Genomic DNA, 13286 nt, shown 5'->3' with positions numbered 1-13286 from the left:
GTGCCTACCCCTCCCCCTAAGCCCCCAGACTGTTTTGAAAAGTAAAAAACAAACAAACAAAAAACTTACCAGGCCTGCAGTATACCCTTGGAGCAGCTCTTCTGGCACATACAAATGATGTGCCAGGAGAGCACGGGGCAGGGGCAGGATGAAAATCGCTTCCGCCCTCGCTCTCCTGCCGCATCATTTGTACATGCCAGGAGAGCTGCTCCGAGGGTATACTGCAGGCCTGGTAAGTTATTTTGACTTTTCGAAGGGGTCCGGAGGCTTGGAAGGAGGGTGATAGGGCCCTGGACGTTCTCTCGGGCTAGTCCCAAGAGAACGTCTGGACAACCCACCCCAGAAAGTGTGCATTTTCTGGGATGGGCATTGACAGGCCCCCAGAAACATCCATGTTATTTTAACGCCAATTCTTCTGGAATAAAGGCCTGTCTGGATCTGGCCTGAGTCCACACTCAGATAATGTGAAATTTTCTGCCTTGATATTTGGGAATATAGGGCGGTGTGGAAGGGCACCAAGAGGGTGCCTTTCCCCCCAATTCTCCTTCTGTTGTCTCACACGACAAAACAGCAAGCTTCTTCAGCAAAAATATTTATTAAACGTTGTGCAAGACACATGATACTATATGTTCTCCCAAGTAATTGCACACAGATCATGTAAACACAATCATTTCTCTTCAGTAGGCAGGACAGGCAACCATAACTTAGAAAAGTTGCTTTTTGGACTCACTCAAAACCTAATTCATTTAAAATGAGTTCAAACTTATGCTGGCAGGACGATTCTGGCATTTCTAAAGTGGGTTTTGAAGTTTGGGAAGAGGTTGTGGATTGTAGGAGTTTCAGATTAATGTTTAAAAAGCCAATGTGATTCTAAGTTGCATCAATAGCAGAATAATGTTTAGATCAAGGGAAGTAAAAGTTCTACTTTATTCTGTTCACTGTGTCCATTTTGGGGCACCACAATCCAAGAATATTGGCAAACTTGAATGTATTCAGAAAAGAGCGATCAAAATGGTCAAAAATCTGGAAGCCCAGCCTTATGATGAGCAGCTTAGGGAGATGCACATGGTTAGCTTGGAGATGGTTGAAAGGAAACATGATAGCCATGTTCAAATATCTGAAAGGATGTCATATTCAGAAGGGGACAAATTTGTTTTCTTCTTCTTTAGAGACTAGGACATGGGGCAATGGATTCAAACAGGAAAAGAGATTCCACCTAAACATTAACAATTCCTGATGGTAAGAGCTATTTGGCAGTGGAATATCCTCCCTTGGAGTGTGGTGGAATCTCCTTTTTTGGAAGTTTGTAAGCAGAGGTTGAATGGCCATGTGTTGGGGATGCTTTGATCATGTGTTCTTGTATGGTGGGGGTTGGACTGGATGACCCTTGTGATCTCTTCCAACTCTATGATTCTATTTGTATCAGCACCTCTCAAATTATCTTGCGTGATAGACTGGCAACTCTCCCTCACCCTCCCCAGTGTGTCAGGAACTGGTGTCATATTGGTACTATGTCATAGAACCAGCAGCTGATGCCTTATAGGCAGATGCCAGTCCACAAACTACCACTTTCAGTAACTACTTTACATCATTTTGTGATTGAGTGCTGCTTTCTTGACAATGAGCTACTGCTGATGTAGGGTTGCTTGCCTATCTTGAGTCACGAAGGCATAAAAGTCCAGTCTGCAAAACACTGTCTTGTGTGCTGTGAGGGAAAGGGTGGTGAAATGATGAAACCCAGGAAAAGCAAAATGCAAAGAATCTTTCTGGAGCCATTTTAGCTCAAGCCTTTAATTGTCCTATGGAAAACAGACTGAATTAAGTAACGCAACGTTGAGAAAGCTTGCAAGCCAAGCGACATTTTAAAAATTTAGATTACTTCATTGACATAAGACTAGCTCTCTTGGATGCATTTTTGTCTACATGTTTGAGGATGGAGGCGGGGAAGGTAAAACCAAACATGTTTAACATTTATGACTTCCAAATAAACCAGTCCCATAGGTTATTCTGATCATTATCTTTGAGCCAAGCCCAGAACTTTAGAAGTATAAAAAGAGTAATGTCTGAGAGACACATTGAAAGGGCTCTACTCTCTGCCTGTTTGCCTGTCCATCTCTTTGGGACATCTCTAGGTTTTCTTCAGCAACCTCGGTTCTGTCTCACCACAAGCGACCATGAGCCAACCGTGCGTCAGCTCAGGATCTTTGAGTGGAAAGCGGTGTGTCACATCTGCTTCAACTATCACCCGTGGATATAGGGGGGCTAACAGTTTGTCTTCTATCTGCTACACCGGAGCAGGCAGATGTGGTGGCTATAGCAACATCAGCCACTACAACATTGGCCGTAGCAGGAGACTTTCAGGAGGAAGTTCTGGTGGAAATGGAGGAAGTTCTGGTGTATACAGTGCAGGTTTCAGGGATTTTACTAGCCTGGGCTATAGTGCTGGGCCCTTTGGTTATGGTGCTGGTGTTGCGAAGCCTGGGAACTTTAGTAGTTACAGCTTAGGGGCTTATAGCCCAGGTGAAGGATTCAGCAGCCGCAGCCTTGAAGGCTATGGTACTAACTACAGTAGTGGCTACAGAAGTAACAGCTTCAGCAGCCGAAGCCTTGGTGCTGGTCACAACAAAAGCTATGGGACAACAGGTTTCAGTAGTCGAAGTCTTGGTGGTGGTGTCTTTGGCAGCAGAGGTCTTATTGCTGGTGGTCTTTTTTGTAGTAGTTTGGGCTCTGATGCCATTAGCCGCCATGGTGATGGAAGGGGGATCCATGCAGTGAGAGTCAATGCAAAGCTATTGAGGCCCCTTTGTATCAAAGTAGATCCAGAGATCTCTCGTGTGAAAGAGGAAGAACGAGAGCAAATCAAAACCCTCAATGACCAGTTTGCATGCTTCATTGATAAGGTAAGCTTTGTCATCTGTTGTATTATATTATAAATAGTCTTCTAAAAGGACCTCATAAGATAGGGGAATTTAGCATCCTAGGATGCTTTCACCCCATCTAATGGCTGGAGCACCATGCTAGCAATCACACAATGTCATGCGACATCCAGTGGAGGCCGTGCCCCCAACCATGGTGAAAGCATTGCTGGACATTTTCCCCACAACACTGGAGGCTTCATGTGTTGTGCTGGCTCCAATGGAACCAGCATGGGTCCTCTCCAGGAGAATGATGCTTCCCCCATGTGATGGCAGAAGTAACACCACAGAGGAGAGCACACAGGGTGAGAGAGTCACCCTTCACATGGGGGGGGGGGTGTCACCCTGTGTGATAAGGTGGTAACACAGCCCAATAACAAAAAATGTTGGTATCTTGGTTTTGGGGGTATAATTGAGAAATTTGCATTGGATAGACCACATCATCTCTAATTTCTTAGATGTGGTTATCATGGTTTTCTATGGGTGAGCACATGGCAACTGGTATACGGTATATGTTCTGTATCTCAAAAACGAATGCTGATAAATGATAACTGGTGGCATTTTTGGAAGCAGCAGCTCAAATACACCCAGAAATAGGTCTAACATTTGAGGCACCAAAATGTGTGTTGGCCAGTGTAATGGACAAAGCAACATCACAGTTGTCAAAGAGCCCACAATAATCTTTTGTACTAGACTTGAATGGGGAAATGGAACAAAGCAATACCATATTCTGCGATTGTGATTAAATTGCTCCCTGCCTTTTTGTTTTGTCTCACTGTTATATATTTATTTATTTATTTATTTATTTATTTATTTATTTATTTTGCTTGCCTTACTAAAATCTTACTCTGTTGGTCAATTAAACATTTTTGTCTATTAAATATAAGAAATTGCACATTAATAAAACCACAGCATATTAAACACAATGCAAAGTAACAGCAATAGAAAAATCAGAATAAAAAATACATATACATATAAAAACAAACTACTTTGTAAATTAAAACATTAAAATGTAAATTAAAACATTAAAACTACGAACATACTCTTATAATATGAGAGATACCTCCAAGGAATATCAAGCAAAAATATAAGGTTTGCTATTGCAAGATATAATAAAAAATGTCAACCCTCTTCTGATAGTCTTCATTGTAGTGAGTTCTTTACATTTTCAACCAGTCTGAAGAAAGAGGCACCATATATGTAACTAAATAATTCCAGATGGGCAAATGGATGCCCATTACTGTCCTCTTTTCACCATTCTTTGCCTTCTGATTATTGGAGCTACTCTGGCCTATAGCATGGAGGCAGGAAGGCATATGTGCTCTGTTTCATCCTGCACTTTTCCTAGCTTTATTCATATTCAGATAACTCAGTACAGGATCCCAAGTGTATAACTGGTAAATCTAGCAGTGAAATGGAATCTGGCTGTGATCCTTCCTTACTATACACTAAGCATTGCTTAAACAAGGCAGTAGGGTTCCATGCACAATAGATACGCATGGGTGCAATATACATCTTGCTCTCCGGACTGTTTTATTTTTTACAGTTCTATAATTTGTAATCAAAAAGACATTATTTTATTCTGGGATAGCAAAAATCTCCAGAACATAGCTCTGTGTCCCTGAAGCAAAATGTGATAGCATGGCAGAACTCTTTTTTTCTGGTTTATTTTTCCAGCTTATTCTATTCTGTTTTTCAAAAAATGAATTCAAGGACTGAATATTTCCCCATCTGCTCAAATAGGCACAATTAAAACTTTATTTATGGTTTGTGTTAAGAGACTATAATCTTGACACCTGTTATAATTTCAGGTGAGACACTTAGAACAGCAGAATAAACTTCTGGAAACCAAATGGAGCTGTCTGCAGCAACAGGAACCCATGGACAAACAAAATGCTGAACATCTGTATCAGAACTATGTTGCAACTCTGAAGAAGCAGCTGGACCTTTTGCTGGATGAACGGGAGCAGCTGAAACTAGAACAAGTTAAATTCCAGGATGTGGTTGAAGAATATAAATCCAGGTAAATGAATTTTTAGGTCTTCTAAAGCTTATTTGGGGCACTGATTCAGAAAACAGCATTGGATAGACGGCATCAACGCTAGTTTCTTAGATATGGTTGTCATGGTTTTTAATGGGTGAGCAGATAGTGACTGGTAGGTAGCACATGTTCTGTATTTCAAAACTAGAGCTGATAGGGGAAAACCGGTGCCATTTTTGTAATCAGCCACTCAAATATACCCAGAACAAGGCACCAAAATGTGTGTTGGCCAGTGTTATCATTCAACCATCCTGTAATATGAATACATTAAATAGGAAGAAATCTACAATTTTAATATGTACTTAAAATACCAATGGGTGCAAGGAGACTTACTTCAAAGTAACTATGTTTTGGGTAGATTGTAAGCAGCCTATAAAATTCCTAGGTGAGATCAATAAGCTGTCTTAATATTTCTCAGTGCTTGGTCTTTTAGTAAACATCTGCCTAGAGAGGCTCAACTTTTTGGAATTCTTAGGAGTCCTGTTTTGTTAGATCATGGAATGGGTGGGGGCTTAGTCAGTCCAGCCTAACCTAGTCAAGCCACTGCCACACACACACACAAACACACACTTCTTTTAGGGTCTGTAGCTCTACCAGTAACTAATTACATGATACATTGCAACATAGTTGACTTTAAGTAGTGCAAGTCAAGTTCTCAGACTTCTTAGTATTTCCATTTTTCCACTGCAAGGTATGAAGGAGTAATCAATCGACGTCTGGGTGCAGAAAACGAATTTGTGGTGTTGAAGAAGGTCAGTAATCCTTGACTAGTGAGGACATAAATGTGCAGTAACTGTGGAGGTTAGACATAACTTGTCATCAAAGTCCTACATGTGTTTGATAGGCTTTCTAGGGACCATATTCGGGAGAAAAATGCTAGACCAGATGGAAATTCTGCCTCACCCAGGAAGGTTCTATTTCAGTTCCCATTCAATCAGAAGAAAAGCTGTTTATGTTCACCACACAATGAGGTTAAAAAGAGTGATGTTTCAGATTTTGCTGAACTGGAGCTCTCTTCATTCCTCAACATTAGCTATGCCAGCAGGTGTTAATGGGAAATGCAGTCCAACAAATAACTGAAGTGGCAAGTCATGTTTCACAATGATATAAGCCACTCTGAACATTTTCTTGCAAAGTAGGATATGCATGTATATCATAAATTACATAGGCCATTTTTACATTTCCTTTTTTTCAATAGATTTTTAATGTAAATTGCATTTCCCAATGTAGAAAAACTAATTTTAATCAGATGTCAATTATAATTGAAATAAATTGGATACACATTGTCAAATCTAAAGAACATAGCACACATTCTGATGGAAGTTACCATCAGGAAACACATCAAGAATTATATCACATGTGAGAAAAAATACCTACATAGAAATCACCAGTCACCAGGCATATATTCTGCTTGAATATTCTGGTGGTTAATTTGTATAATTGTGTCTCCATTTAAACAATTAGAATTCCATTGAAATCCTATTTATGTTTGCTCATAGACAGGTTTCATTAAACAATTATTAAATGATTATAATCAGTTGTATGTAACATGAGAAGGAATCACACAGCTTTCTAAATGTTGTTACATTCCTTGGTCCTGTCTATACTATTTAGGGCTGCTAGAACTTGTGAGCTAACAACATCTGTATACTGCATGATTCCCACTTCTATTATATAGGGCACAAATCTTTAATTCTGAGGGTGGTGGAAGTGGTTGACTTGATAAATCACTATTCCAAATCATTTATTGATTAAGCCGTCTTGTACATGACTTTTCTCTCTTTGAACTGAGTTTGTTTAAGTGATGTTAATCACATTGAATATATGTTTTTCAGGATGTGGATTGTGCCTATACTAGCAAGGTGGAACTGGAGGTGAAAGTGGATTCCCTAAGACAGGAGCAAGACTTCCACAGATGTGTCTATGATACAGTAAGCAAGCATATGTGGGCCTAAATCAAATAGTTGGTCTCAACTAGAGTACGCCACCTGAATCAATAGTGACTTGCAAATTCAACATGTTTGCAATTTCAGTGAATTCAGTGAGTGGTTACTAGTGGAAGTTAAAATTTGCATTTAAGTCATGGTTTATTCTTACTTCCTCTTTTTGGTTCAAAAAAATGTGTATTCTTGCATGGCAGGGGATTGGTCTGGATCTAGGATCACATGATTCTCTAGTATGATTCTATGTCTTAAATAAATTTAAAAAACAAGATGGCACCCCTCCCCTTTCCAAATGGTTAAAAATATCTTGAAACAATGTATTGACAGGAACTGGAAAGCTTAGCAACAGCGAGTGATACCAATGTTGTTGTATCTATGGACAACAGTCGCGACTTGGACATGGAGGGCATCATTGAATCAGTGAGGTGCCAGTATGAAGAGATTGCCCAGAGGAGCAAGGATGAGGTCAATGCCCTGTATGAAACCAAGGTAAATGTCACATAGGCAGACAAAATTTGATTGGCATTGTTTGCCATTGAAATTGCTTCACTGGTGTGATGTGCTATTCTACTAGATCCATTAACAAGAACCAGGTGCAAAATATATCCTTATAGAAAGACTTTAAAGCATGACAATTTGTTTGAGATTATATTTTATCTGTTATTTATTTATTTCCTATCTTTCCCTTTAAAAAATCAAGGTGATGTATGTCACTCTGCCCCACATCCTACATAAACCCTAAAACAACCCTATTCAAGGGTCAACAGCCTGAGAAATGGCAATTGGCCCAAAGTTCCCAAGTTCCATGGCTTACAAGCATCTTGAACCTGAATCTATCTTGCCCAGTTCTGGCTACTACATCACATTGCCTCAGAAATTAATAGAACCCAGATTTTTAAATGTAGAAATTTGTTTTTCTAATCCAGTGTCACCTATTGTGCAAATCAGATGATGCAGCTATTGTTGAGGAAGATAGTCATTTTGCAGTTTCTGTTAAGTGATGTAAATCATTGATGTCCTGCTGTTCATTTGGCCTTTGGCCCCTTCAAACTCTCTCAGTTTCGAATTTCTAAAGGGTAGACTGCTTCTCCCAGGAGTGTCCAGGAGCAGCAATTTACCTTTTCAACAAATTGCATCTCTCTCTCTTGCCCCAAGTACTTAACATACACACACAAACTCACATGAATTGTGCATGCTCTAGGGAGTCCCGGGGCAGAAAATGAGCTAGCAGACCTCCTGCAATTGCCCAGCCATGAGCTAAATCTACATTCTGTTTTTTTCTTCAATTAAGTAAGTGAATCCCAGTTGCAAATGTAAATAAATAACCCGTCTTTACTACATTTTAGTATAAAGAGCTACAGACCACCTGGGGCCATCATTGCAACAACCTGAGTAGCAGCCGCCATGAAATCCAGGAATTGACCCGCCTGATCCAGAGATACAAGGCTGATGTGGAAAATGCCAAAAAACAGGTGAGGTGCCATGGCTGGAAGATGAAGACAAGGAGAATACATTTGTTCTTATGGTTTTGTTGTGATGTGTGGGGAGTAGGGCATCATTCAGAATGAAAAGGAACAATTCGATATATTGTATATGTGTGTGAGAGTATATATATATATGTGTGTGTGTGTGTGTGTGTGTGTGTGCACGTGCGCGCGCGTGTGTAATTTATTAATTTGTAAATCCGATTTTCAAGTTTAAAGTTTGAGGCATGGAGTAAAATCCATTATGGAGTAAAATCCATCTTCTGGTCTATGTTCCATGTACAACAGTACTCAAGGGCAGCTTTCTGTACAGATTTCCAGGGTGAGCACTATTATGTATGTCATGTTAGTGAGACAGTAGTGGTTTTTCACCTACATTTCAAAGGAACTATCGGTTGGCTTCAGTGCCTTAGATAGCTCTTACAAAGTACAAACAAAAATCCAGTATGGATTCACAAGCCACCAATTCTACCACCAGGAGAGGAGAAGAATATGCTATGAGGACTTAAAAACTGTTTAGAGAGGACCATATTTTGTCACACACACACACACACACACACACACGTCTTGCTGAGTAATATTAAAAAAAGAATCTATAGAAATTTCATTCTGTATAAGCATTTTAAAAGAGAAATCAGATATATTTTTCATTGTAACTTGCATTTGCGCTATCTCTCTCCTTGGTTTGTCTCCCAACAAACTTCCTCCTCTACTGACTGTGGCTCCTTCTATTATCTCTCATTATTGCCTCTGAGCTTACCTCTGTTTCATCTCACTCTGCCCAGTTCTTTTCTCTTTGCATAGGGGGCACTTCCAGCACTTTTGTTCAAGTAAGACAATACTCAGTAGCAAACTTTGAGATATGAAAATCTTTTAAAAATCTTTTTTATTTAAATTTGCAAATTTATTAAAAAGAACAACAAAAAATCCACACACACAGACACAAACACACACATAAACATATACATTTCCAAACAATATTTCCTAGCATCTGACTATGCCATTCCCTCCTCCTGCTCAGTGACTTCCTGTCCTTTGGGTTAAAAACAATCATATACAATTATGTCCTTCCTTCCTAGTGAAATATTTTTCCATTCTTCTAGCATAATATTTAAAAACTCCATGCAAAAAAATCCTAACAAATAGAAATGAAACTCTGAAGCTTTCTATACACATTTCTATTAAAAAAAACTATAAATCCTTTATACCACTGCATTTTCAGCTATCACATATGGAGAAGTGACCATTTTCTTCTCTAGGTGCCAAGGAATGACATAGTGCTTGTACCCACTATCTGTAACTGTTTATATCTTTCTTTCAAACTTGCTAGGAGCCAGCGGTTAATGACTGGGGACTGCCACATTGAGTTAACATGTCCCAGTGCATGAAATGAGCTTGAAATCTATGGGTGTATCTATGCTACAGAATTAATGCAGTTTGATGTCACTTTTAATCTCAATGCTATGGAATTTACAGGCCTTCAGCCTTCTCTGCCAAAGAGTGCTGGTGCCTCACCAAACTACAAATCTCAGAATCCTGTTGGTGTTAAAATGCTACCAGATCCTATATTAGGGACATGGATAGCTAAAACTCTTTACATTTTGTTTTCATTTCATGATCAACTGAGGACCTATTTATTTCTGCAGGCTTCTGAGGTCTGACTGCTCACGGAAATGGGCTTTTCATGTGTGCTGCTCTTAATATTTGTTGTTTTTCTTTTAAATGATAGTTTTATTATACACTTTATGCATATTTTTAAACCTTTGAATTGTATAAAATTGCTTTGACTGTATCTGTTTCAATTTTGGTAAGCCATCTTGGATCCCAGACTGGGGAAAATGTATGATCACCACCACCACCACCACCACCATCTGTTGATGCTACCTAGTTGATTGTGTGATTTATGCTGTTAACATCACAAGAACCACATGATGCATTAGCTATCTTGCTTGATTTTTGAATCAGACCTTTTCAGCTCAACTCCCACAACTTGCCAACATGGGCAAGTTGTAGAGCAATACAGCTGGATGGGAAGGCTGACCTAGACTGTGCCAAAAAGCAGTGTCTGGGTGCATCTCCTCTTTATGTGTTGTTAGTTGTTTAATTTGATTAAGGAAGATTCTCACCCAGCAACTCAGCTTTTAAATGATGTGTCTTTCCAAGGTTGAGGGGCTGCAGGTTGCTGTTGCTGACCATGAGCAGCAGGGTGATTGCACCCTGAAGGATGCAAAGGAAAAATTGGCAGAGGTTGAAAAGGCCTTGCAGTCAACTAAGGATGAATTGGCTCGTTTGCTGAGAGACTACCAAGAACTGCTGAATGTCAAGCTTGCCTTGGATATTGAGATTGCAATGTACAAGTCACTCCTGGAAGGAGAAGAGAGCAGGTGAGAGGGGAAAAATACTCATGCAAACATAGCTATTTTTCTTCCTGGAATGTCATCTGATGTTGGAATGTTAGTAACATGTATAATTTTTTAAAAATGCTAAATTCATTAACTTAAAATCCAGTAAGAACTACTATATCATTCTGAAAATGTTTGGCTATCTTAGCTATTTACATGCAAACAAGTCTTCTTGCACCTTTGAAGACATAGGGGGCATCTATCCTGTAAAATTAATGCAGTTTGATTGCTACAGCTCAATGCTATGAAATCATGGAAGCTGTCATTTTACGTGGTCTTTTGTCTTCTCTACCTTACCAACTACAAATACTAAGGCATCCAGGCTAATTAAAGTGTTGTCACACAGCATTCATTCCACAGTATAGATGCACCCTTCTTCTTCCTCAGATGCATGAGGTAAACAAGTGCTTAGGAGCTCAATGTTGTGAGGAGACTGCCTAATTATTTATGAACTCCAAAATGTAGCAAACAAAGATGTGACTGGACTGACCTTGAGGGAGCTGGGGGTGGTAACGGCCGACAGGGAGCTCTGGCGTAGGCTGGTCCATGAGGTCACGAAGAGTCGGAGACGACTGAACGAATGAACAACAACAACAAGTTTAAATTCAAGTCTTGCCTTTAAATGCAACAGAGCCTCTCATAAATACAAATACATGTGGTTGTTGGATGTCATTATTGTTATGTCCATCCCTCCTAAGCTTTCTGGGGTCCATGGAGGGCTTCTTGAAATAATAACAAATATATCTTATCATTACTCCACAGGATATGCAATTCTACACCTGTGAACATATGTAAGTATCCCATGGGAAAAATGTCAAAAGCCTAGGCTCTAAGTATGTGTGTGTGTCTGCGACTGTAATAACATTTTTTTCCTTTTCTTTTGCTATAGCTGTGACAGGTTTCTCCAACATCTCTATAGCTGGTGGAGGTCATGGTAGTGGTGCTGGATTTGGAAGAAGGTATATTAGCGGCCCTGGTGGGAGAAGAAGACATGTCAGCAGTAATGCAAGATTCACCTCAAGAAGTGTACATCCTACCCCCAAAACTGGATTCAGCTCCAGGAGTGGAGGGAATCTCCCCCGATGCACAATGAGCTCTGGCTTTGGCGAATGCACTGCCAGCCCTGTGGTGCCAAGTGGGGAGCCGAGGGATTTTGCCCCACTGAAATTAGGAAGCACCGCAAGTGGAGCTTCTAGTTCTAGGAGCAGACGGTCTCGCAACAGGAGTGGGAGTTGCAGCTCTGGCAGGGTACGCATGTCACCAAATGGTGGGGTTTCTAGCATAGGGAATGTTACTGTAAGTAGCAGCTACACTACTCATGGCACAACTACTAATACAGGAGACGAATACAGCTCTCGGTACTAGAGCAATGTCTAAACGGCTTCTCCCCTTTGTTTTTTGGGGAAAATTTCAGTAAATTTCTTCAGGGCTAAAAGAAATTTTCCAGTTTTATATATTTCCCTATCCCCCTTCCCCTCTTTTGTTGCTAGTGAAGAGCTAACAGGAAAAAAAGAAGAAAAGAAACAATATTGTTGCTCTCCACTGTGCTCATTCCATGGCATTCTGTTGGGTCAAGGGTGGGTGGGGGGGCATGGCAGCTTATCATACAAAGTATGACTCCAAATGGTTGGAGGGGAATCTGCAATTTTCTCCTCTTTTTCTAGAAAGGGATGGGCATGAGTAGAGGGCCTATCAGTCCCTCTCCCGGATTTTAACTATTTCCCAGATTTATATCATCACCACCTACCCTTATTTCCAAATTGCTGATCCCCCCTCCAAATACATTATAAACTTAAAATGACCCCCCCCCCCCCAGTATCCAGGGACTCGGTACTCCTTTATGGGAATCTTTTTCATGCAAATAGGGATGTCTAGGAGAAACAACAAAGCATACAATTCCCACCCTTATTCTAGGAGTGTGAGGGGAAAAATATACAAAAATGTCAAGGTGAAAAGGGTACCTGAGAAAATTTTGATCATTAACTCTTGTAAGTCAGTCTGAGTCCTAAGGTGCCTACGTACCTACCCCACCTTGGGACTTAATTTGTCTTACAAGATGTACACAATAGTTTACTTTAGAGTACAGGTGGCACTGTTCTACCATTACAAAAGTTCAGGGTTTGCTGATTTGGGAAGGTATGTATTTCATCTACTTGCTTCCAGAAACAAGGCAATTTATGCCTCAAGCTGATTAGTGCAAAAAGTTAGCAATAAAGTCATTCTCAATTCAGGGGTTTCCTCAATCATATAACTCCAGTTCTATAATAAGACTAGTACATGATGTACTCCCTGCCTGAATTTTGTTGGTTTCATTGCCAGTCCACAGTTGCTGGTTTCATTGCCAGTCCTACTCCTAATGTGTGCCAGACATGCACGCACACACATGCATACACATACATTATTATGGTCCAGAATACTTGATGGATAGACATAAAAACAGATATGTGAGTTGACCTCCAAGTTCTGAATGTTACCATCAAGATATGAGAGCTGCCAAGAAT

General features: G+C 40.1%; 1 protein-coding gene across 1 annotated transcript; it reads left to right on the top strand.

Moving 5' to 3' along the window:
- Positions 1 to 2086: 2086 nt before the first annotated feature.
- LOC132768377 (keratin, type II cytoskeletal 4-like) lies at positions 2087 to 13085 on the top strand. Its single transcript, XM_060764194.2, has 9 exons — positions 2087 to 2900; positions 4727 to 4938; positions 5648 to 5708; positions 6792 to 6887; positions 7227 to 7388; positions 8246 to 8371; positions 10547 to 10767; positions 11548 to 11576; positions 11675 to 13085. The coding sequence occupies exons 1-9, from the start codon at positions 2175 to 2177 to the stop codon at positions 12148 to 12150; spliced, it is 2109 nt and encodes a 702-aa protein (XP_060620177.2). The 5' UTR covers positions 2087 to 2174; the 3' UTR covers positions 12151 to 13085.
- Positions 13086 to 13286: the final 201 nt, after the last annotated feature.

Source organism: Anolis sagrei, chromosome 2 (assembly GCF_037176765.1).
Source record: "Anolis sagrei isolate rAnoSag1 chromosome 2, rAnoSag1.mat, whole genome shotgun sequence".
Lineage (NCBI taxonomy): Eukaryota > Metazoa > Chordata > Lepidosauria > Squamata > Dactyloidae > Anolis > Anolis sagrei.
This window is presented reverse-complemented; position numbering and strand designations above follow the sequence as displayed.